The sequence below is a fragment of the Oppia nitens genome, unplaced genomic scaffold (genome assembly GCF_028296485.1).
Source record: "Oppia nitens isolate AA-2021 unplaced genomic scaffold, nextdenovo-longstitch-racon4-pilon3 scaffold7_pilon_pilon_pilon, whole genome shotgun sequence".
Classification (NCBI taxonomy): domain Eukaryota; kingdom Metazoa; phylum Arthropoda; class Arachnida; order Sarcoptiformes; family Oppiidae; genus Oppia; species Oppia nitens.
The window spans coordinates 1,642,795-1,665,432 of record NW_026533251.1 but is presented as its reverse complement, the minus strand read 5'-3'; the positions used below and the strand labels follow the sequence as shown (position 1 = coordinate 1,665,432).

The window sequence follows — 22,638 nt, the reverse complement described above, 5'->3', positions numbered from 1 at the left end:
TAATACTATTTATTGAATATTTAAAAATCTTAATGCATTTTATTAAACTTAAGGTCATATAAAATGTTTAATAAAAAATATGAAAAATCACAACTGATTTTTATTTTCATGAAATGATAAGCTTTTATAAGTTTCATGTAAGCGACAAAATACAATACAATTTTATAAGTTAAATGATTTTATATTTATCATAAATTATATTATTATAGCTTACTTTAAATACAATAAAAATAATTCTATTTAAATATATTATATTATTTTTAAATTTTTGTTGTTGTTAAATGCAATAAACCTTAAAATTTACTGTAAGTAAAATTACTCATTTGTAAAACATCTGCAATGAATTATATTATTACTATAATATTAAAATGCTATTATAATAATATCAATTAAAAAAATGTATAAAATATTAGTGAGAGTATTGTTTTCAGTAAATGTTTTATAAAAAGTATATATTTAAAAATGTATTACAGGATTACATAATTGTTATATAAAATTATATTAAATAATTTAATACAATATATCACTTTCATTTTAAAAAATTGTAGTTTTATTCAATTATTGTTTTATTTTCTACATTAGTAAATTAATTATGCATTAACTCTCTAATAATGTATTGTTAGTCAAACTGTTTTTAATTTCCTTATTATTAAAAAAAATAACATTTGTTAATTCACTAATTTATACCTTAGAGTAGATACTGACTGGTAAAGCTTACTAGCTTAATTTTTAAAATAATAGATAATGTAGTTTATTAAACATTATAAAAGTAATCATGCACACATAGACTATTTACAGTACTAATTAATGCAACCAAGTTTCATTTTTTTTTACTAATAACTTATGTTATATTTTTATATTTATGAAATTTATATATATGAAAATTTTTAACAATTAAATTAAATATCCAAATTTTAACTTAACCATTATCACAGAAATTTTTTCTTATCTATACTACTATATAATTTGGAAATGTTTGTCATATTTATGTCACTCAAACAATTACTTTTAATGTGTCGGCGATTATTAATAATTTTAATTTATTAAATAAAAAATTAATAAATAAAATATACTGTTTATAATAAACTGTAAGCGCGTAAGTATTGTTGCACGTGTTTTGAGCTAACTATTGATGGAGCTATAAGTGGAGCTAACTAATTAAATAATAATTAAAAAATATATTACTGTAATACTCACGAACTGACAAAATTATTAAAATAGTTATGTATATTATTATGATTTTGTAAATTACTTAAAATCTTGTCGCAAATATTACATATAATGAGATATTATTTTTTTAATAGTATCCAAATTTGTGTGATAATCAACTAATCTCTTTCTGAAATATTAAATAAACATTAAACAAACAATAATTTTAATTTAATTTTAGTTAAATAGATTAATAGATTTAAAAGATAAGTATCAAGTTTGATAATAAATTTTAATATGATTTTTTGTTAATTATAACTTAATATATTGTATTTTGTTTTGCTGTATAATATTAATTATGATACTAAATATTAATTTCATTATCTATAATAATAATTTTTTAGATAATTTTTTAGAGTTTATAATATCAAATTGATATTATAAAACAATGTACAGTATATTAAATTATGATTAACAAAAAATCACATTTAAATTGTTTTATTAAGATTTTTAAAGCATATTATTATAAAATTATAATTTTAACTAACTTTTTACATCACTTAATAGCAACAATAATCTGTTGTTGATTTGTGGCACTACTAGTGTTTCGGTACTAACTTAGTACCACTTCATCAGTAAAATTGCAAATAAACTTAATTTTTTTTATAGTATATAGAGAGTGACATCAATTGGGATCAAATTTTTAATATAATATAAGTACTGTACTTATATATTATAATATAGTATAATATAAACATTTAAGTTTATGTATTTAATGTCTAACCCTAACAACTGCCTTCGCGTATGGCTTAAAGCACTGGTATTTTTAGTAATAGTAATAAATCATATCTTTGAAGTAAACCGTAAGCTTTCAGCCATAGATGTCATTAGTATGAGTTTAAGCATTAATACAATGATATCATTGTAATGTGTAAATACATTATGTAGTCAATGAATAGACAAAAATTACATTTTTTCAACTATTGTTTTTTTTTGATCAAAACTAATATTATAATTGACATTTTAAATTTATATATTATTTAATTACAGTAATAACACATTTAAGATAAAAAATGCCAATTATAATATTAGTTTTTATTAAAAAACAATAGTTGAAAAAATGTAATTTTTGTCTATTCATTGACTACATAATGCATTTACACATTACAATGATATCATTGTATTAATGCTTAAACTGATAGCTGAGACATCTATAGCTGAAAGCTTGCGGTTTACTTCACACTTAAGATTTATTGATACTATGTCTTGAAACTATTGAAACTATAAGTACAACTGTGCTGATGAAGTGGTAGTAAGTGATTACAGAAACAAATAATATCAGATAATTGATGCTTTTAAATGATATAAAGTTAGTTAAACTGACAATTTTATTATATCTAAATTGTTTTATACTTATTTTTTAAATCTATTTAACTAAGATTTAATTAAAATACCGGTAAGGGGTAATTCACATACTACGTTCGCACTTGGGTGAGGGGGTGTAGACCTATGCGAACGAAAGGGAGGGGTGTAGACCTTAATAACGTTAAAATTTAAATAATTTAAGGATTAATTTTTTCAAAGTTAATCTTTTGATAAAAACTGTTTGAATAAATATATAACTTTGTAAAAGAAATAGTTTTATTTTCACTTTTTGAAATATTTAAAATAATTTAAATTATAATTTAAATCATTATTTTATTGTTTAAATTAATTGATGTCAAACTCAAAGGCATTGAAGATTTCTTAAAAAGTGCAAACGTAATATATGAACCACCCCTAATATTTATAATATCTTATTATAACAAAATTTAATTTTTAATATGGCGTTTAAAAATAAAGTATTAAAATAATAATAAATTATATTTTATTTTAATTAATACATTTAAATTAATTACATAAATATACAAAATAATGTATGTATATATAAAAGTAAAATTTGATAATTAAATATACAGTAATTATTATAATAATAATAACATTATTTAAGTAGAAATATATAAAAGTTGAGATGATTTGATACAAATGAAAGTCAAATGAATTACTTTAATGCCATTACTTTTAACGATAAGATTGAAAAGCATTATAAACTAAATATAAATGTTAATACATTTTCAACTAAAATATAAAACTTTTGTTCAGCAAAACAAATGAGATGTGTTGTGAAGTGAATGCAACAAAAATACCACTTAATTGTGTACTTCAATGATCTGAAACTTTAATTTCGTATCCAAACTGTTTAAATGATAATAAAAATAAAATAATTTGATTAATGATCTTTTTAAATAAGTTGCAAATAAAAGTGATATATACTATTATACTACATATACTGTATATATAATATTAAAGAGTGATATTTCTATATTTAATGACACATAAAAATGAGTATAATATATATTGTTATTAAAAGCCAATGAATTTTAATAATTTATATAAAAAGCAATGTTAAAAATATAAAAGTATAAAACCAATTGCAATGAAAAAAACAGTCAGTCAGTGAACCAAAACTATTAGTTTCAATTCAATGATCATCTAATTTATGTTTACAGTAATTGTAAATATAATAAATTGTAAATGAGAGTAATTTTTCCTATTAGTTATTTACCACCAAATAAATGAGTTTTATAAATTATTTCTGTTATAAATAGGGCTAAAAATTTTATTCATTAGTTTATTATTTGCTAATCAGAAATAGTCACTATTTATTTAGAAATGAGCAAAAATTGTTTTTATAATAATATTAAAATTAGTTAGTTTTTAATTAAGTCAATGTTTATTAACTATATATTACCGGGTCTTCCATAAACAATATCTGAAGCACTGGGTCTTTGTATATCCCGGTTCTTATATCTTTGATCGATATATCCGGAGCCCTTAGTCTTGACAATTATGCCGTCCTCGAGAAAGCCGTCCTCATCATTACCCATAATCTTATAACTGGCCCGAACGGGAACGTCTAGATAGTCGCCTCGCATTTTGTACATACCTTTAATTATTTAGAAATATTATTGCAATTAAATGATTAACTATTATAATATAATAGAAATACTAATTTTATAACAAATAATAAATGTTTTTAACATAAATTTTTATGATTATAATTAGTTTTGACTTATCTCTTAAATACTAGAAAAATAACAACAAAAACAGTATATAAAAACTAATGATATTAAATTATATATAAATTTATATATTTATGTATTTTTGACGTTAACCATATCATTAACATATAATAAAAAATAATTTAGCAAATATTAAATAAGCTTATACTAAAAATATCGTAAATATGATAACACATAAAATTAAATTAAAAATCAAAATAACAAATAATTAAGTTGCTATCAACAAAAATAAGGTAAAATTTTTATTTATCATTGTTTTTAGTTAGCCATTGGGTGTCAAAATATGATTAAACTCACGAAATGTCAGAAATACAATCATTAATTAACATTAACTAATAAACAAATAAAAATAAATTGTAATTATTTTTATTTATCATCAAAAGCTCCACTTTCGCGGTATTTATTTATTGCATTTTTAGTCAAATTTTAATTAGTAATATTAATATTTAATAAAATATGCATATTTATGATATTATAATATATTTTAATTGAGAAGATATCACTAGAATAATAATAAAAATATTATATTATAGGTTGCAAGTGGTAAACAAAAATAAATAATTGCTAAATTTTTTTTAATTAAGTAATCAAATTTGAGTTTTTTGTGGTAATTTACAAATTTAAAAATTATGGTCCGGAAAGTTTATTTTAAAATAGCAATAGTTTTTAACTAAATTTTTATGTTAATGCGCTATTAAATAGTGTTTAATTATATTAATATTTAAAATRTTGATAAATTAATAACAAGTAATATCTAACATTTTGCATTTATTTATAAATAGATTTTTAAAATGTAATTAACATTTTTATGTATAAAAATCTGTAATCAATAAAAATGCAAATATTTTTGTAAAATGATTTCAGATTTAAATATCACTAACATTTTTCAAAACTATTAATAAATTATTAATAATCTTATACTTAGTTATATATCTATTATATTTAATTGCATACAATCTAATCAATAAAACTTAGTTAAAAAATTTAATTATTATTTAAATTAATCTATGTGATAATTATTTAACTATTTATTTAAATGTAAATTTAGAAAAATAATAAATTTATATAATACCTGATCGTTGTTGACATAAATACAATTGTATAACTAAAGCAAATGTCAAGATTATTGTTACAAATTTCATTTTCACTAAATTTTATAAATAAGGTGTGTTTGCGATGAGTTTTATCTAAAAAATAAAATAAAACAAAATAAAAAACCTATCAACTGTTGAACATCTAATATTGAAATAAAGACATATAAAATATTGATTTATATAAAAAATAAATTTATAATAATTAAATATTTACTTTTTTAGAAATATGATGACAACATACACACGATCTCGAGTGCAAACAAATTAAAGACGAAAATATTATTTTTTAAATAAAAAACTTTTTTGAAAATATGTGTGAAAAAAGTGAAAGTGAAAACTGCATCAAAAATTTATTTCCTTTATATACTGATAACACAAAATGAGTGCAATTTTTCACTTTCCAGTAGTAGTAACACAACAACACATTTATTATATTATATAATCAGTACGAGTAGTATTAGGTAGTAGTGGACGTATTAGTTGTAATAGTAATAATCATAATAATAATCATAAATATGAGAAGCAAATCTTATGATAAAAACAGTGAAAAAATAGGATCATGTCATACATATACAAGTTCTGGGATATGGGCTGTGATATGTGTGTATGTGTGCGGACAAGTAGTTTGTGGTGGCAGTAGTTATATAACAATTCGGGTCATAAGGAATTGGACGCACAGATAGGTAATTAAACAGTAGTTTTATAACAAACTAAACAACATGTTGTGTATTTATATATAAATTATAAAGCTTTTAACAAATAGTATTAATAAAAATATATTTATTATTATTTTATTGTAAACAATGTACTATAATAAACACTTAACACAATAAATTAGATAAAAAAATTTTAATACATCACAGACACACCAAATAATAACAGTCAACTGTAAATACAATTAAATTATTTTGCCATAAAAAATCAATAATTTTTGTGGGCCAGACAATAGTGAAATGATTTTTTTATATATATTAAATAAATATTTTGATTTCAATTTAATGATATACAGTTAAGCATACAAATTAAATAAACAAATAATTTAAAACTATTTTATTACTCTATTGTTAGGCATATATAATGTTTATGAAATGTGTGGATATATCTTGAAATRAGATGATTTAACAGAGAAAATCAATTGTTTTTAAAATCAAAATCACATTTATATAGTACACACTTATAGGAAAAGCTTGTAATTTATAAATAGATTTGTTTCTAGTGGTAAACAGTCATTCAAAACATATAATTTTGTTTTGTATTCACTTTTTCTTATGTCACTCTTGTTTTGCTTAATACTATTATAATATAATACTAGATTTAAATGACAAAATATTTTTAGACATTCACTCAATGAAGAAATTAACAGTAAAAATAATTGAACAAAAACAATATACACTTAACTTATAAATTATATAAATGTATATTTCAGCTATAATTTGCCAAAACAGAGTGAGTGAGTGAGTGTGTGWGTGTGTGAGTGAGTGAGTGAGTGAGTGAGTGAGTGAGTGAGTGAGTGAGTGAGTGAGTGAGTGAGTGAGTGAGTGAGTGAGTGAGTGAGTGAGTGAGTGAGTGAGTGTTTATATGAGTGTGAGTAAGTGAGACTAAATTGCGAAAAACTTCTGAAATATAGTTCAAACCATTGGCCTATTTATTAATGTATTGTTTTATACTATATATTTCTTTATTAACTATTTTAGACGATTATTGTGATATAATTTAAGCAAAAAAATTATTTAAGCAATGATTTGCCCCATTGACTCTCTCTCTCTCTCTCTCTCTCTCTCTCTCTCTCTCTCTCTCTCTCTCTCTCTCTCATATATATATATATATATATATATATATATATATATATATATTTATACTCTTTCATTGATTCATTGAGTGAAATAAATTTTATATTTTCACTAAATATAAAATTAGTTATTGAAAGTCGTCTCAAATAAATCCTTTCATAAATATAAACAATGATTGACTAATCATTAATCATCCGCGGGGTGTATGACATTAGTTTACATTAAGTGTTTAATAATGAACTTGTTTTATACATTTGACATTACTGTACTTTATATTGAATATATAATATATTAATTTTGATTTTAATTTAATTTTATATAATATGTATATGTAAAAAATTATTTTTAATTGATGCAATATTATAATAAATAGATTTGAGCTTCAATTTAAAAAGYAACTAATTGTATTAGAGAATTAATTTTAAAATATTATAAATCCCAGTATTATTTAATATTTAACAATTTTTTAATTATAAATAATAAAAAAATTATTAAAAATAAAAGCTATTAATGTTATTACTAAAACACAATTTTATTATCTATATATTTGTCTAATAATTATAATTGACTCATGTTTATWATATTTATTTGGCATTAATTTCCGCATTTGTACTGTAGTTTGCTATTTATATTAAATTTTTTATAAATTTTAAATACATAATAGTTATGAATTTCATTGAAAGTTTTAATATCTTAAGCATAATATACTAATTTTTATTAAATATTACTCTATTTATAAAAATATCAGTTGTTTTAAGTCAATTACATTATGTAATTGATTTAAAACGACTRATATTTTAAATATATTTTATRAACTGATGTTATATTTTATATCTTAAGTCTATTTCAAAAATCCTTAGTCAATATGTTTTATTTCATACATTCAATGGGAGATAAATATATACATAATAGCAGTGTCTATTGAAAAATTTTATATACATTTGAATTGCAAACAAATAATTTATTTAGTTTATAAAATAATTACACAAAATTATTTTTTGATTAACATACTGTAATAATTTTAAATTTTAAGTATGAATTTATTWAATAAATTGATAAATCATAGCAAAATTAGACACATTTGCCATCCTTACAGCTATTGGGACAGGCATCCTCAACTTGTAGCTTATTGCCTCTAAACATTGGACACTTATAGACAATATTAGGTTTACATCCCTGTCCCACGAGATCAGATCCGCAATATTTTTTCCTTCGCTGATTATTTGGTCCACAATTACAGAATAAGTTTTGATAGCATGGATTGTCTGATAATTTTTWTTAAAAAAAATAATAATTGAATTGAAAGCAAATTTAATATAAAATACGTTGAGTTACCCTTATTTTCTTTGGTCACACAAGTATATCCTTTTTCAGTACAAGTCCTAACAGGAAAGGCAGTCTTTCTCATATTACTTTTGCCGCAAAAGTAAATCAATTCATTACTACAGTTTCCGGTGGACTTGTCGTTGAGTTCATTACCGCARTACTCGCCGACAAATTTGGCGTTACATATACACTCCTGTCCATTGCTTAGGTATGTTAACGATATAAGTGTAATAAAACTTACAGTAAATAATAATTGAAATATTTTTAGATATTTGTCTATCATTGCAACAAATATAATATTAGTTTTGATTTCTATATGATTATCAAAATAAATATTTTGATGTATAAGATAAAAGTCAAAAAGTAAGTCTAAAACAAATCTAATAATTTGATTAAAATACAATTTTTCATACTTTTCTCAATTATTTACTGAAACAAAATGTCATCACTGATTGAAATTTGAATTTATAAAAAAGGAAAGTATGTTTCAAGTTTTCAATTTTATATAATTATAATAATAATTTAAATACTATAGTATTTATTTAATAAATCATAATAACTATTGACTATTTGCTATTTTGTCTTTAAATTGAATTTCTCATTGTTTGATTAATAAAATGATGACATTATTACAAATTATAAATGCATTAATTATTTGAATGCATCGTTGACTTTGATTTTTCATTACAAAGTTTGCACGCATTTCTAAAATTAGCTAATTATTTGASCAAAAAAACATAATTGTGAAATTGAAAACATTGAATTAAATATTGATGTATAGAAGTATAGTATTGTTTTTATTTACCGGTAATTGTGTTTATTGAATTTWWAAAAAATATTATAATTATACAAAGTCTTAATAAAATGAATAAATTATATAAAATTATAAAATAAAGTTTATTTAATTTTATCAAATAAAATGTTTTATTTTGAATATTGGAAATAACAAACAAAAAAATAAATTATTAATAAGTATTGATTCAAAATTTATATAAAAAATTGTTTGTATTAATGATTATCATAATACAGTATCAAGTGTTGAAATAATTGTAATTCCTGTCAAAGCAATCTATTAAAAACAGTTTTTTATTTATAAATATATCAACAAACAAATCTCATGTAATTTTCATAAATAGGTTTGTTATTTCCTATTGAATTAATATATTATATTTGAAAATAAAACACTTTTACTATTTAAAAAATGTCAAAATAAATATGGGAAATACAGTTTATTATGTAAAAAAGCAATAAATTTTGCAACTAAATTATATTATGCTCAATGAACTCAATTATAATGAGAGCATTTAATTAGATATGAATCTAATTTTAAAAGCTTTTTAATTAAGTGTTCAATAATATGTAGGTTTGGCTCAAATAACTAGATTAATGGGAACACAAATTGTTATTATTATGGTTTTATATGTAGATATGTAAGATATAATTGATTCACTGGTTAAATGTTATTTTTAATAATCAAAATTTATTATAATATTATATATAGATTAATAAAAAAAATGCATAAAACCAAAAAAAATAATTATTATGCATTAACAACAACAAAAATACTTAACAGTATAATAATAATAATACTTGTTGTAAATTATTATAAATAAATTAAGCTTTTATCTTTCTATTGTATATAAATACTGTTTTTTATAAATTTAACAATAAATGAAAGTTTTGTGTATTGAAATAAATAAAATAATAGTAATTTTTTACTTTCAAATAATAACTTATTTTTATTTATTTATAATTAATGCTATTGTCGCTTGAATAAACACAACAGCTTTAAGTGTTATTAAACTTAAAAATTAAAAGTATTTTTTTTTGTCAAAATAGTAACAATTAGTAACAATAGTAGTAATAATCTAATTACAAAACAAGTTACAATAAGTGTAAGTTTATTATAAATATAATATATTTGTGGCTTTCTATACATATATTTTTTTATTATCTACACTTTGTATTTATAGTAGTAATCAAGTATAACAATTTGTCAAACATTTTTATAAAAAACATTATAACAACAAAAATAACAAAATGGAAAACTATTTTACATATTATATCAGTCAAACCATAAATAGGTTTGAAGTGAATTGGCTTTAATAATGCTGTTCACAACACCAAACTTAGGGTCATTTATCGATAGTGTGATCGACTCGTTGTTTTGATTATAGACTACAAGTGCCGTAGATTTGTCTGTCCTTCTAAAGGATGTCACTTGAATTCCGGACACACTTTCGGGTTTAGTGACAGAGCCTATCCTCACTGAGTCGGGAGACAAAAATTTACTGAAATGACCAAGGGCATAGAAAAATGGCTGTTTATAGTATTCATTGCTGGTACGATTGATTATAATGGGAGCATCTACATAATTGCCCACCCAATTAGGACCTCCCTGTAGATCAAGTGCTAGGTTCCAGTCAGTCCATCCACCCGTCCAATGATTGAGATCCTAATGAAAAAAATGCCAATTATTATATCTATTAATACAATAAAAACTTATGAATAACTAACAGTAATAATATCATTAGTATATCTATCAAATGTATGCCAATTCCCGAGCGACACCTTCTCAGTCTTGCCCTTCCACTCTTCACAGGCTTCGGAGGACAACAGGAAGTAGTCGGGGAACTCATTGTGAGTGGTATCCAATTGTACCACATTTTCCGGTGTACTCTCATACCAATGGAAAGCACTTCCTGACACATATTTGGCCGCTTTTTTGTCTGACAGTATGACTCGAGCCCAGTGACTAACTGTGGGTCTCTGGTCGTCATTAATCATGAGTTTCAGTTTGTCGACTCCATAGCCATGTTTGGCCAAAATTGGGCCCAAATCTTGTTTAATAAAATCTCTTTGAAGTTCGGGTGAAAATCCCAAACTATTCCACAGATATTTGTCATTATAGCCAGCGTTTGGTTCATTCTCTACCGTTATTCCCCATAAACTAACGTTACGTTTAGTGTATGCGTCCAAAAATCTGTAATATATTTTTAACGGATTATAATCTAATAAAATGGTAGAAAAAAATTAATAGTAAAATACCATAAAATTAATTATTAATTTAAAGTACAATACTACTGTAGTACGCTTAAGTAACAAAAATTTGTGTATTTCCTGAAAATTATCATTAAAATAAATAATAATTTGTTTAAACAATATTAATAATATTAACAATAAAGTCATAAAATATAAGCCTTTAAAAACAACATTTTCATTCAAGTGTTTAATTTTATACATTATTATCATAGTAATTACTACTTTAAATTATGTTAGCATAAATATTACTGATTGAAAGCATTAATTATATATTTTATAACTATTTTTTTATTTATATTTTAAAAGATAAAATGTTTAAATTTCTAAATTTATATTTAACTTATCTAACGTATAATAACTAAATTAGTTTTGCATTTAATACTTTACACTTAATTATACTCTTAAGGATTAATCAATTTCTAGACTTACTTAATAAAATAGTTAGCAAATGTCTGGTAGTATTTATTTCCCGGTTCGCCAATAAGGAAACCCCCGTTATTGATCTTATGGTTGGTTTTCATCCATGCGGGTGAACTCCAGGGACTGCCATACAGTTTGATCTCATTAGAGGCTAACTCTTGAGCCAACTTTATATAAGGTATCTAATATTCAAACATATTTTAGAAAATATATACTAATAATACAATTACTTTTGATTAATGTCTAGTTTATGCCTCAATTTATTTTATTGTTTATATAAAATAAGTAGATAACAATTTCTATTTAATCAAAGAGATGGTAATAAATAAAAATATTAATATTATATAAAAAGTATTAACCTTATAGTCGAGATCCTCCAAAGTTAGTGCAAAGTGCTCTAAACCGAAGTCTCCCTCCACGTCATCATAAGTGTAGGGATGGGTCGAGAAGTCGCTGCCACCGATCGGTATGCGACCCAAACTATATTCAATACCAGTGTCGGCAAAGTAGTCACTAATCACTTGTCTCTGTAAATCATTAGAAAGGGTTCGGATATTAAGACCGGCGCTATCGGTAAAAGCACCGCCAAAACCAATAATTTTCTGATATGTTTGACTTCTATTAATATTAATGTGAACATCGCTCGTGTAGTAAGAGTTAGGTTCAGTCAAATTGAAAGCAGTTTTTATGAACTGCAGTTCCGATTCAGCGAAACGATCGCCACTTTTGGACGTTTCATAAACTTTGATAACTCCGACGGGAGTTCTGGTGATTGGTCTCAAGTCATCGCAATAGTTTTTATTGCAAACGCAAACTGTGGCACCGTTACCATAATCCCTGTGCGCACAGAGTCGTCGATAAGGACGAGCTATGAATTAGTAAAAAAAAGAAATTTTCAATTCCTTAAATTAAAAATTTCATTAAAAACAATTTATTTTTTTGTAAACAAATAAAATAATTTATCAATATTTGGGTCACTTATAAAAGTGACATGAATTTCATTTACACATCATTATATCATGTGGTGATGGGCTATACCATCAAAACATATACAATATGTCAATAATATAATATGAAAAAAAAATATTTATTGATATAATCAAACCTACCATTAGAAGTGTAAAATAGGCTCAAAAACAATAATATATTTATAGTTAAACACACTGTCGTTTTCATTATCACAAAACACCGCATCATAAATATTAACGGTTTTTAATAGTATTTTAAAAATAATTGTATCAAATATATTGTTTGAAACACTATTTTCCACGAATTGAGAGTTTTCCCAATGTATTTATAGACTTTTAAATTCAAGGCTTTATTAGTGTAAAAAAAGTTACGTCAAAAATAATAATTAAATTCAATATTTGATTTTTTAAAAATAATATATGTTTTAAAAATTATATAAATAATAAAAAATTTCTAAACTCTCACATGAGTTGATAAAAATTAAAACGTCTATATTCTAATTAATTATATATTTATATTACTGTATCTATATTTTTAAACAGTTAGTTTAATATATTAGCATTTATTGGAAATTTTTAACAATAAAATATTTTAAAATAAATCCAAGGGTAATATTCCAAATTAATTATTTATCATATTTTTTCATAAGAAAAATTCCACATAAAATATTTAGCAACATATGTTTAAAACTATTATTCAAACTTTTTTATAGATGGTTATTGACTGTTATTTTGTCTACTGTAATATTTTACATAATATTAATTATTAAAAAAAATAAAAGTTATGTCAAAATTAAAAATCAGTTTTTAGGTTTTGATTACAACAGATGATGAATACGATATAACAAATGTTATTCAAACATACAATAATAACACTAAAATTTTCCAATTAAAGTCTAAACTTATATAATATCTTAATTGCACTTTAAATTAAAAATTAATCGTATTTAATAGATTAAACATTTAAAAAAATAATAAATAAATTTAACAGTATAACAAAGTTATATCTAACAAATAAATCTAATATTGAAAATAAAACTTCTGTGTTATTTGATTACTTTACAGTAGAGGAAACTAATGTTAAACTAGATGTTAAATGCGAAATACACCTATTGACTAATATTTTAATTGTAACAATAGTAACCTATACTGTAGTTTTCATAAAATATGCTTATTTTGTGAATAAATAAGGACAGCATTTTTTTATCAATAATATTGTTATTTTATTTTTACATTATATATTTCATTGAAAATTTGCAAACTAAGCAATTTATAAAATAGTTTATTGTACTGTTTAATAACATTAGTACACTATTAAGCAATTGACTATCAATAGACAAGGACAGTAATACTCTACTAATATCGATACAGTAATGTGCACTGGTATCCTAAAATTATTTATACAACAAACAAAAACATGTAGAGTAAGCATAATAAACTGATTAAAATTTTAGAAATGCGTGTGTATTTTAATACTATTCATATTGTTTTGTTTATATTATAATATTATTAATTAAAAACTTTGAGACTAATATAATAAATGTAATGTAAAAATATATGATAACAAAAAAAAAGTTTTATATCATACAAATTATAGAATTTACAAACTAAACAACACATAATATAAATATTTATATAATCAGATGAAAGGGAAGGTTATTGTTAATCAGTAAATCCCTCATAAATTTTGACTCACTTTTTAAATTTTTTTATATGTCTATAAAATGTAAACCATGTCATTATAAAGTGTCATATAATATATAATCATCAATATTGACAAAGCATTTTATTATAGATCAATATATTATATACACAAAAATTTGATATAACCTTAAAATGTAAATACAATATATTATGATAATATCTATTTAAAAGTCACATGTTTTAATAGATAACAATCTCTGGATTTTTTTCATTATTTAACTTTATTATAAATTATTTTTTTAGGAAATCTTTATATATCAATATATTTATATATATATATATCGTAAATACTGTTAAATAAAGTGATATACTATATAATATATAGTATATATAAATATATTTAAACTGTATATTAAAAATCCAATACAATTATCTGCCAGTTATTCAATAGATGGAAGACTCGTATTAATTAATATGAATTGTTTTATTAATACAGTTATGAAAATTATTTTATTTTTATAGCTTTATAAATATTATATTATACTGTATATACAAAATACAGTGAATGTATGATATTTTTATATTATAATAATTATTTAAAGTGTCAAGGAACTAATTAATTAATAARACTTCAATATGAAACCGGATGATACTGGTTACTTTTATATTGTTATTTAATAAAATTATTTTTATAAGTCATTCCATTGAATAATTTTATAGTAGATTATATGAAGTTTACATTTTATACCTATAAATTAATATTAAAAATTGTTAATATCATTTCATATTTATTGTAATTATTAAATTGTTGATATTGTGTCTAATTATAAAAATAAATTAATTCATTGAATATCAATCGTCTATTGAGTCAATAAATGAATTGCAAAAAAACATTTATCTATTGTTAGATAAGAGATGTTGTTCTCAATCTTTCTATTAAAGACAGTCTCTTATATACTGACTGTCAATTTCAATGGACATTATTGACAGTAGTTTTCATTATCATTGTTTCATATTCACAGTAAAACATTGTTTTATACATTATATACTATATTACGATATGACCTCTTTATTGATTACCAGAGTTTACAATTTATTAGCATTGCTTTTATATAAATATTAAAAGAGATAATAACAAAAAATAGTTATATAWWTATTTATAGTGAAGATATTAATTCACTATGAAATAGCATCTCATTTAAAATCATTGGTCAATAATGTGATAAAATACTTCAAAACAATCTCTCTCTCTCTCTCTCTCTCTCTCTCTCTCTCTCTCTCTCTTTACTCTACTCTACTCTTTTATATTATTAGCATTTGTTTTTGTATTATTGTGATTCATCAACAAAACAGTCAAAAATAATTCAATGATTTATTCAATTATTTTTACTTTTGTGTTGATATTTTATTGATTTTTTGTTGTTATATTATTATAAATTATAATGTAAATTATGAGTACATAAATTATAATGTAAATTATGAGTACATAAATTATCACAATTACAATACAATAGGTTTGTAAGCAAAAAAAATTGCATCTAATGTCTGCCAGAATTGCATTTTCATTTTTAATCTTATTTCTAGTTATTATAGTATTTATTTTCTACTATAAAATTTAATATTTTTTCTTTATATAAATTTAACAAAATATTAATAATTTAAAATTTCTAAAATATATAAATATTATTTGTTTAAAATTTGCTAAGATATTATAACACGTTGCAATTTATAATTTTTACATAATTTATAACATTATTTTACAATATTATTTATTTTTTGTAATTTTTATTAAAAAATGTTATACTTAAGAGATATCTAAAGGCGTTTATCATAAAAACTAGAATAATATAAATATTAAGATATAATTTTGAACACTTATATGACTAAAAAATAAAATAAGTGATACATATATTGTTAATATCTTATGTATTTTAACATTAAACAGAGTAATCATATTATATAATTTTAATTTAATGTAATATATATTTGTAAATAAATATTATTAAAAATACTATATTAATCATGATTTAACAATAAAAGTTTATTGTTTTTTTTGTACAATAGTTTATGATTTCTATAGATACAGTAATTTATAATACAATATTTACACAAGTATTTTATAGCAATATTTCATTATATGTTGTATTAAACATATGTATTTAAGTATAAAAAACTAATTTAAGTAAAAGCTTGAAAATAGATAGAATATCATAAACATTGGAGAAATGTAAATAAATATTATATCTATTTTAAACTTTTTATTCAATAATATTATTTATACTTTAAAAACTTTAGTAAATAACAAAAATATATTATACAATAAATTGCTTTATAGGCAAAGCTTTTTATTTTATAAACCAGATTTATTGCAAAAAATAAAAAATAAATCATATCGAAGAAATTGTCCAAAAATATATCGCTATTTTGTGAATAAAAATAGTGAYCAACAAAATAAGCAAAACTAACAATTTATAAGCATTTCAATGGCAAATACAAAATCATAATAAATAATAATAATAAAATACCATCACATTGTAAAAATTTAATTTCAAATTAAATAATACAAGTTAATTAATTAAATTTATATTTAAAGTAATTTAATACATGTATGTATACTTACAATCATTTATAACAATGAGATTGTTTTCAAAATAGCTTTTATAAAATTGCGACAAAATCATTGATAAAATGACAACAATCATCACATTTAGAAATAAATAGCCGGTGTTTAGTGGACCACATTTTTTATTAAATAATTGAAATAACATTATTATATTTATTAAATTTGTTATTCAAAAAAAACAAATTAATTAAATTCACTCAATCAAACATAATATTTAAATGTTTTATAAGTACTTTAATTAATATAAATATACATATATAATAAAATCAAAAATAACAACAACACCAACAATTGCTGATTATTTTTTTTTGATATTTTTAAAAATAGAAAAATGCAAATCACATTCAAATCAGTTATTTATTATAAAGATATTTTTTGTTTATGATTGTAAATATTTATTTAATAAAATTATAAGAGTATTAAATCGCTTAATGAGAAAACAATTTTTTTCAGTAAAAGTACAGTAATTTTCTATCACTCAGTCGGTTAACGACTGGATAATATGAGATAACAAAACTTTAAAATAATTTCAACAAATTCTCAAACTTTTAAACTTCTGAAATATTATAAACCATTTTTTGAAAGTTAAATATCTTTAATCAAACAGAGTTAAAATAAAATTTAAATTAATATATATTTAACTTATATTTATATATCAAGTCATCAATTAATGAGAGAAAGTGTAGTTTTATCAGAGATCAACTAAATTACACTTACAGTAAAATATATCATAATATAAATGTTTGGCACAAATAATTTTTGTTGATTTTAATTTGATTATAGCGGATATTATTCAATAATAATTACTATATTAATACTATAGAGTATATTATATCAATTTAACTGATTAAGTTTTACCACAAAATATAGTAATTAATGAAATTAAAACATTTAACATAATTTATATTAGATATAACAGGAATTAATAGTTGTAACTAAAATAAAATAAAATTTTACAAATTAATTATATTTTAATATGATTTTTATTTAAATTATGTTGTTTTGATGTTTATTAGCCATAGAGAGAGAGAGAGAGAGAGAGAGAGAGAGAGAGCACCGACACATGACTACTATTGGGTTAACGCATCACTTTCTCCAACGAGGAAAGTGATGTTAAAAATAGTATATAGTTTACATGTATTACATATAAAGTAATGATTTCTATAATTAATTGTTAACCTATTTATCCCCAAAATGCGTGATCTGAATGCTATTTATTTTTAAAATAATATAAATTTCTTGTTCTTAATAGAAAAACATATATAGATTGTATAACTCATTGAAAATCTTAAGTTAATATTTGCCTCAAAAAATCAATAGATTGTTATTAAATAATTAATTTAATTAACATTTTATGCAAATATATCTATATATATATACTGTTGATAATATAAATATATTTCTGTATATTAATATACTGAAATATATTTATATATTGATTTTCAGTCTGCTATTTATTATATGAGAAAAAATTTATTTTACTCGGAAAACTATTGTTACAATTATTAATATAATTAGGGGAACAACAAAACAAAATGAAACATAACAACAGTTAATTTGTATGTACTTTTAAACAGTAAAACAAAACATTTCAAACAATCAAAAAATTAATGCACTTTCAGGAATACTCATGAAAATTACAATCAAATATATATACAGTATATACAGTACTTTATATTACAATATTTATTGTCAGTACAAAATATAATCAAAATGTCATACAATTGGTCAAAATATTTACAGTTATTACTGTGTTATATTGTACATCATAATTAAATTTTACAATTTTATGTGTTTGCCTACAAAACAATTGCTGTGTCTCTCAATTTAATTAAATTTGTTGCCAAATAAATCTGAATTGAATATAAATATTCTCATTATGTTATTTAGTCTCCAAAAGTTAAGTCTCTCTCTCTCTCTCTCTCTCTCTCTCTCTCTCTCTCTCTCTCTCTCTCTCTCTCTCTCACTCTCTCTATTCATTTACTTTCCTAATGAACCTATCGACAAAATTTATTGAATAAAAAAAGTACAGAAACTGTTTAAATAAATTGTGTAAATATTAAACTAAATTTTAGATTATATTTTTTACTAAATTTACATATTAGTAAAATATAAAATATTAAACATAATATATATTTTGTATGATAGAAGTTGTATAATATATATATATATATACTAAAAATAAATATTATTCTATTTATGATTGAATTAAATATATGATAAAATTAAATATAATTTTGCATTAAGTCTTTTCCGCATTTTTTTGTTAATCTGATAATCAAAAGCCTATTATTATTTTGTTTAATAATATTGACATAATTTAAGAAACTCTTGATTTGTTAATAGTTTACAGATAAGTGTCATGACCTCCATATTATATTCATATAAAACTATTGGTTGCGGTATTTGTGATAAATATTATATAATATATAATATATTTATTAATATAATAAAACAAATAAAGAAAGATGATATTTAATTATTAATAAATTAATTATTTAAAAAAATAAATACTATATTAATTTATATTAATTGTTATTTTATTTTCTATAAGAGAAATGATGATACAAATATACATTATTAAAAAATAATATGATTAAAATAAAATTATTAAAATAATATGATATAAAAATAAATAAATGCATTTTTATATAACTATGAAAATAAGTTTATGAAATCAGAGCTCAATTTTGGGCAAATCATGTAATTCCGGTGCAAAATGTCTGAGATTTTCATCCATTTCATCGGATAATGCCTTTTCTTCGGCCATTTGCTCTTTCAATGTCTTTTCCGGTCGTTTCCAAGTCCTTAAATCTAATTCAAACCAATCTATATCATCGGGTATACCGAGTGTGTCGTACAGCTCCGGKTGCTCTTTCATGTCCTTTTCAATTTCAACGGTTAAGTCGCGATAACCGGAAAGATCAGGTTTAGCCCGAAGATCAATCATTTGACTAAATGATATTAAACTTATTATAATTATTACATTTATTATCAAATAATCCATTTTATATATTTTAATCGAAAAAGTTGCCAAAATTGAAAAATTAAATTTTGTAAAACTTTTTTTAAAGATCGTAATTTTAATTTATATATGCAATATTAATGCAATATTAGCTGTGTGTGTGTGTGTTATCATATAATTGGTTGGCTATGAAAATAGTAATATAAAAACATATGTATTAATAATATAATTTGTAATTATAAATAAATGTGGATAAGTCTGAAAACATGTGATGAGTATAATTAAAGCCAACTAAATGATTATAATAATAAAATCTGTTTCAATAATATTTATTATGAATTTTATATATTATATTATGAATAGCATAGGACATATGAAATACGGTATAAGTTTAGTAATTGTTTTTATAATAATTATTTAAATTAAAAAATTAAATTAATTTAAATATAACTGGATTGTAACTAAGCTAAGTTGAAAATAATAATTTATATGAAACATATATTATTTTTATTTTAAATTAAATAAGATTTATTGATTAAACAATTATACAGTATTTAATCCATTAAAATATGGATATATTGAATAGTATAATCATAAGTTAAGATTCATAACTAATCATTTTGTAGTTCATAGTGTTTTTGTAATATCAAATAATACTGGTATATATTTAATATTAATAATAATACATTATTCAAAAAGAAATTTAAATAAATATTATGAATTTGTATGAATTCTATATTATTGCGTTTTATTAGTTTATTAGTAATATAACTTAAATTAAGATTAATTTTGTGTTTTAAAATTAAGTGTTTTATTTTAATTTTAGAATTGCATTACAATTTTAATGCATTTTATAATATTTAATATTATTCAATAGATGTGTAATGCAATTATTTTTATATTATTATTACATTAAAAAAACAAAATTGTAGATAAATTATATTAGAGATTATAATTTATATTATAATTTATACTATAATATAAACGATATTTTAATATCCTTTGTGACTTTTTTAATTTTTTGTGTGTTTATTGAGACCAAATTAATACCACATTAGGGATTCATTTATTTAATGTTTACTTTCATCTCATTTATTAATCCCTTTTATTTAAGGCATCCCTTTTACTATTGCACTTAGAATTGACATAAAAGAGAAATTTATAAAATAATAGAGAAAATTGTAGAAAGTTTTTAAAATAAATTTCAGTCTATGGATCTCCCAGGTTAATTTTGTTATCTCATTATTTGTTAGTTTGTAAAAATACATTATAATTACAAATAAAAACTAAATAATAATATTAGTATTTTAATTAATATTTAAAGTAATAAATTTATAAATTTAATTAAATTAAATTAAAAATATATTTGAATGATAATGTTTTATGAAAATATATAATTATAATTAGATAATTTTATTAATTATATATATATAGGAATTCTATTTGTATAGCAGTGTAGTATAGAGTATACCTGTATTATCTCCTATTAATATAGCATTACAATACTTATAGAATCCTATAATACAGTTATTAACTTTATATTTAGAAATTTAATTTTGTTATAATAATTTCTGAAAAGAACCATGATAAAAGTAAATCACACATATAGACTAGTATGTATAAAATATTATTATATATTATTTAATGTAATGTATTTTTATAATATAGTATATTATAACAATAAAGTAAAATTTCTATAGTTTATTCCTGAGAAATTTATTAGAAATTTCTATTTGTCCATTTCTAATTGCATTACAAAACTACAGTGTAAGTCGAGTATTGATATATACACACAAAAAAATCTCTCAGTAAATGTATAGATCGTGAACATTGGTGTTTGATATTAGCTTTGAATCCCATATTATCCTTATATTCTGTATAATAGTTTTTAGTGAATCTCTAAATATGCCATCATTTATCATACGATGTGGAAAACTAATCAAAACAAGTAATATATATGATATAGCAGTATATATACTACATATACTGTAATTTGATTTAAGATTTTAGAAAAAAATGTTTTCTCTAAAAATGTTGCCTAAAAATTGTTGTTCAGAAACTAATCCTTTAGTATTTTTATAAWTTTTTTTATTATAAATGATATAATACTCTAATTTTTTTATAATAAATATATCCAACACAAGAGTGCGCTCAAAATTGAAATTTTAAAAATTTTAATATCAATAAAATTGTATAACAAAATTATTTCATTAGAAAATAACAAAATTTAATTTCTATAAATTTTCATATATTAACAAATTTCATTAATCTGGGATATCCTGTAATTATGTTATTGTTATTTATTAGAATTATTATCAATTTAAATATAGCATTATATAAACTTGTTATTTTTACAAATAATAAAATTATTAATATAAATATTTGTTATATAATACTACTTTTATAAATTTTTTTACTTACAATTTATATTAATATATATTAAAATAATTATTAGCTTGAATTGAGATTTTAATTTGAGTAAAACAAATTTATTG

The 22,638-nt window shown here is 21.0% G+C and overlaps 2 protein-coding genes across 3 annotated transcripts; both read right to left on the bottom strand.

Annotated features, from left to right (window-relative positions):
- Positions 1 to 8,226: 8,226 nt before the first annotated feature.
- On the bottom strand, positions 8,227 to 8,764 carry LOC128963494 (uncharacterized). The gene is made up of 2 exons (XM_054310007.1): positions 8,491 to 8,764; positions 8,227 to 8,420 (listed from the first exon to the last, which is right to left on the bottom strand). Exons 1-2 carry the CDS (start codon positions 8,762 to 8,764, stop codon positions 8,227 to 8,229), a joined length of 468 nt encoding a protein of 155 aa, XP_054165982.1.
- A 1,645-nt stretch (positions 8,765 to 10,409) lies between these two features.
- LOC128963110 (putative glucosylceramidase 4) lies at positions 10,410 to 17,392 on the bottom strand. 2 transcript variants are annotated; one of them, XM_054309584.1, is made up of 5 exons: positions 17,176 to 17,392; positions 12,303 to 12,811; positions 11,953 to 12,125; positions 10,999 to 11,464; positions 10,410 to 10,936 (listed from the first exon to the last, which is right to left on the bottom strand). In XM_054309584.1, the coding sequence occupies exons 1-5, from the start codon at positions 17,321 to 17,323 to the stop codon at positions 10,547 to 10,549; spliced, it is 1,686 nt and encodes a 561-aa protein (XP_054165559.1). In that variant the 5' UTR covers positions 17,324 to 17,392; the 3' UTR covers positions 10,410 to 10,546. The 2 variants fall into 2 exon arrangements, with proteins under 2 accessions (XP_054165559.1, XP_054165560.1); XM_054309585.1 differs by lacking the exon at positions 17,176 to 17,392 and adding an exon at positions 13,053 to 13,204.
- Between the last annotated feature and the right edge of the window lie 5,246 nt (positions 17,393 to 22,638).

What these genes read in the sequence shown, in the direction of transcription:
- LOC128963110 (XM_054309584.1), bottom strand. Translation starts at nt 17,323, where the DNA reads ATGTTATTTCAATTATTTAATAAAAAATGTGGTCCACTAAACACCGGC. An exon ending in TGGAGGATCTCGACTATAAG is followed by an intron (nt 12,126 to 12,302) that starts GTTAATACTTTT and finishes TTTGAATATTAG; the next exon opens with ATACCTTATATAAAGTTGGC. An exon ending in TTTGCTAACTATTTTATTAA is followed by an intron (nt 11,465 to 11,952) that starts GTAAGTCTAGAA and finishes AATATATTACAG; the next exon opens with ATTTTTGGACGCATACACTA.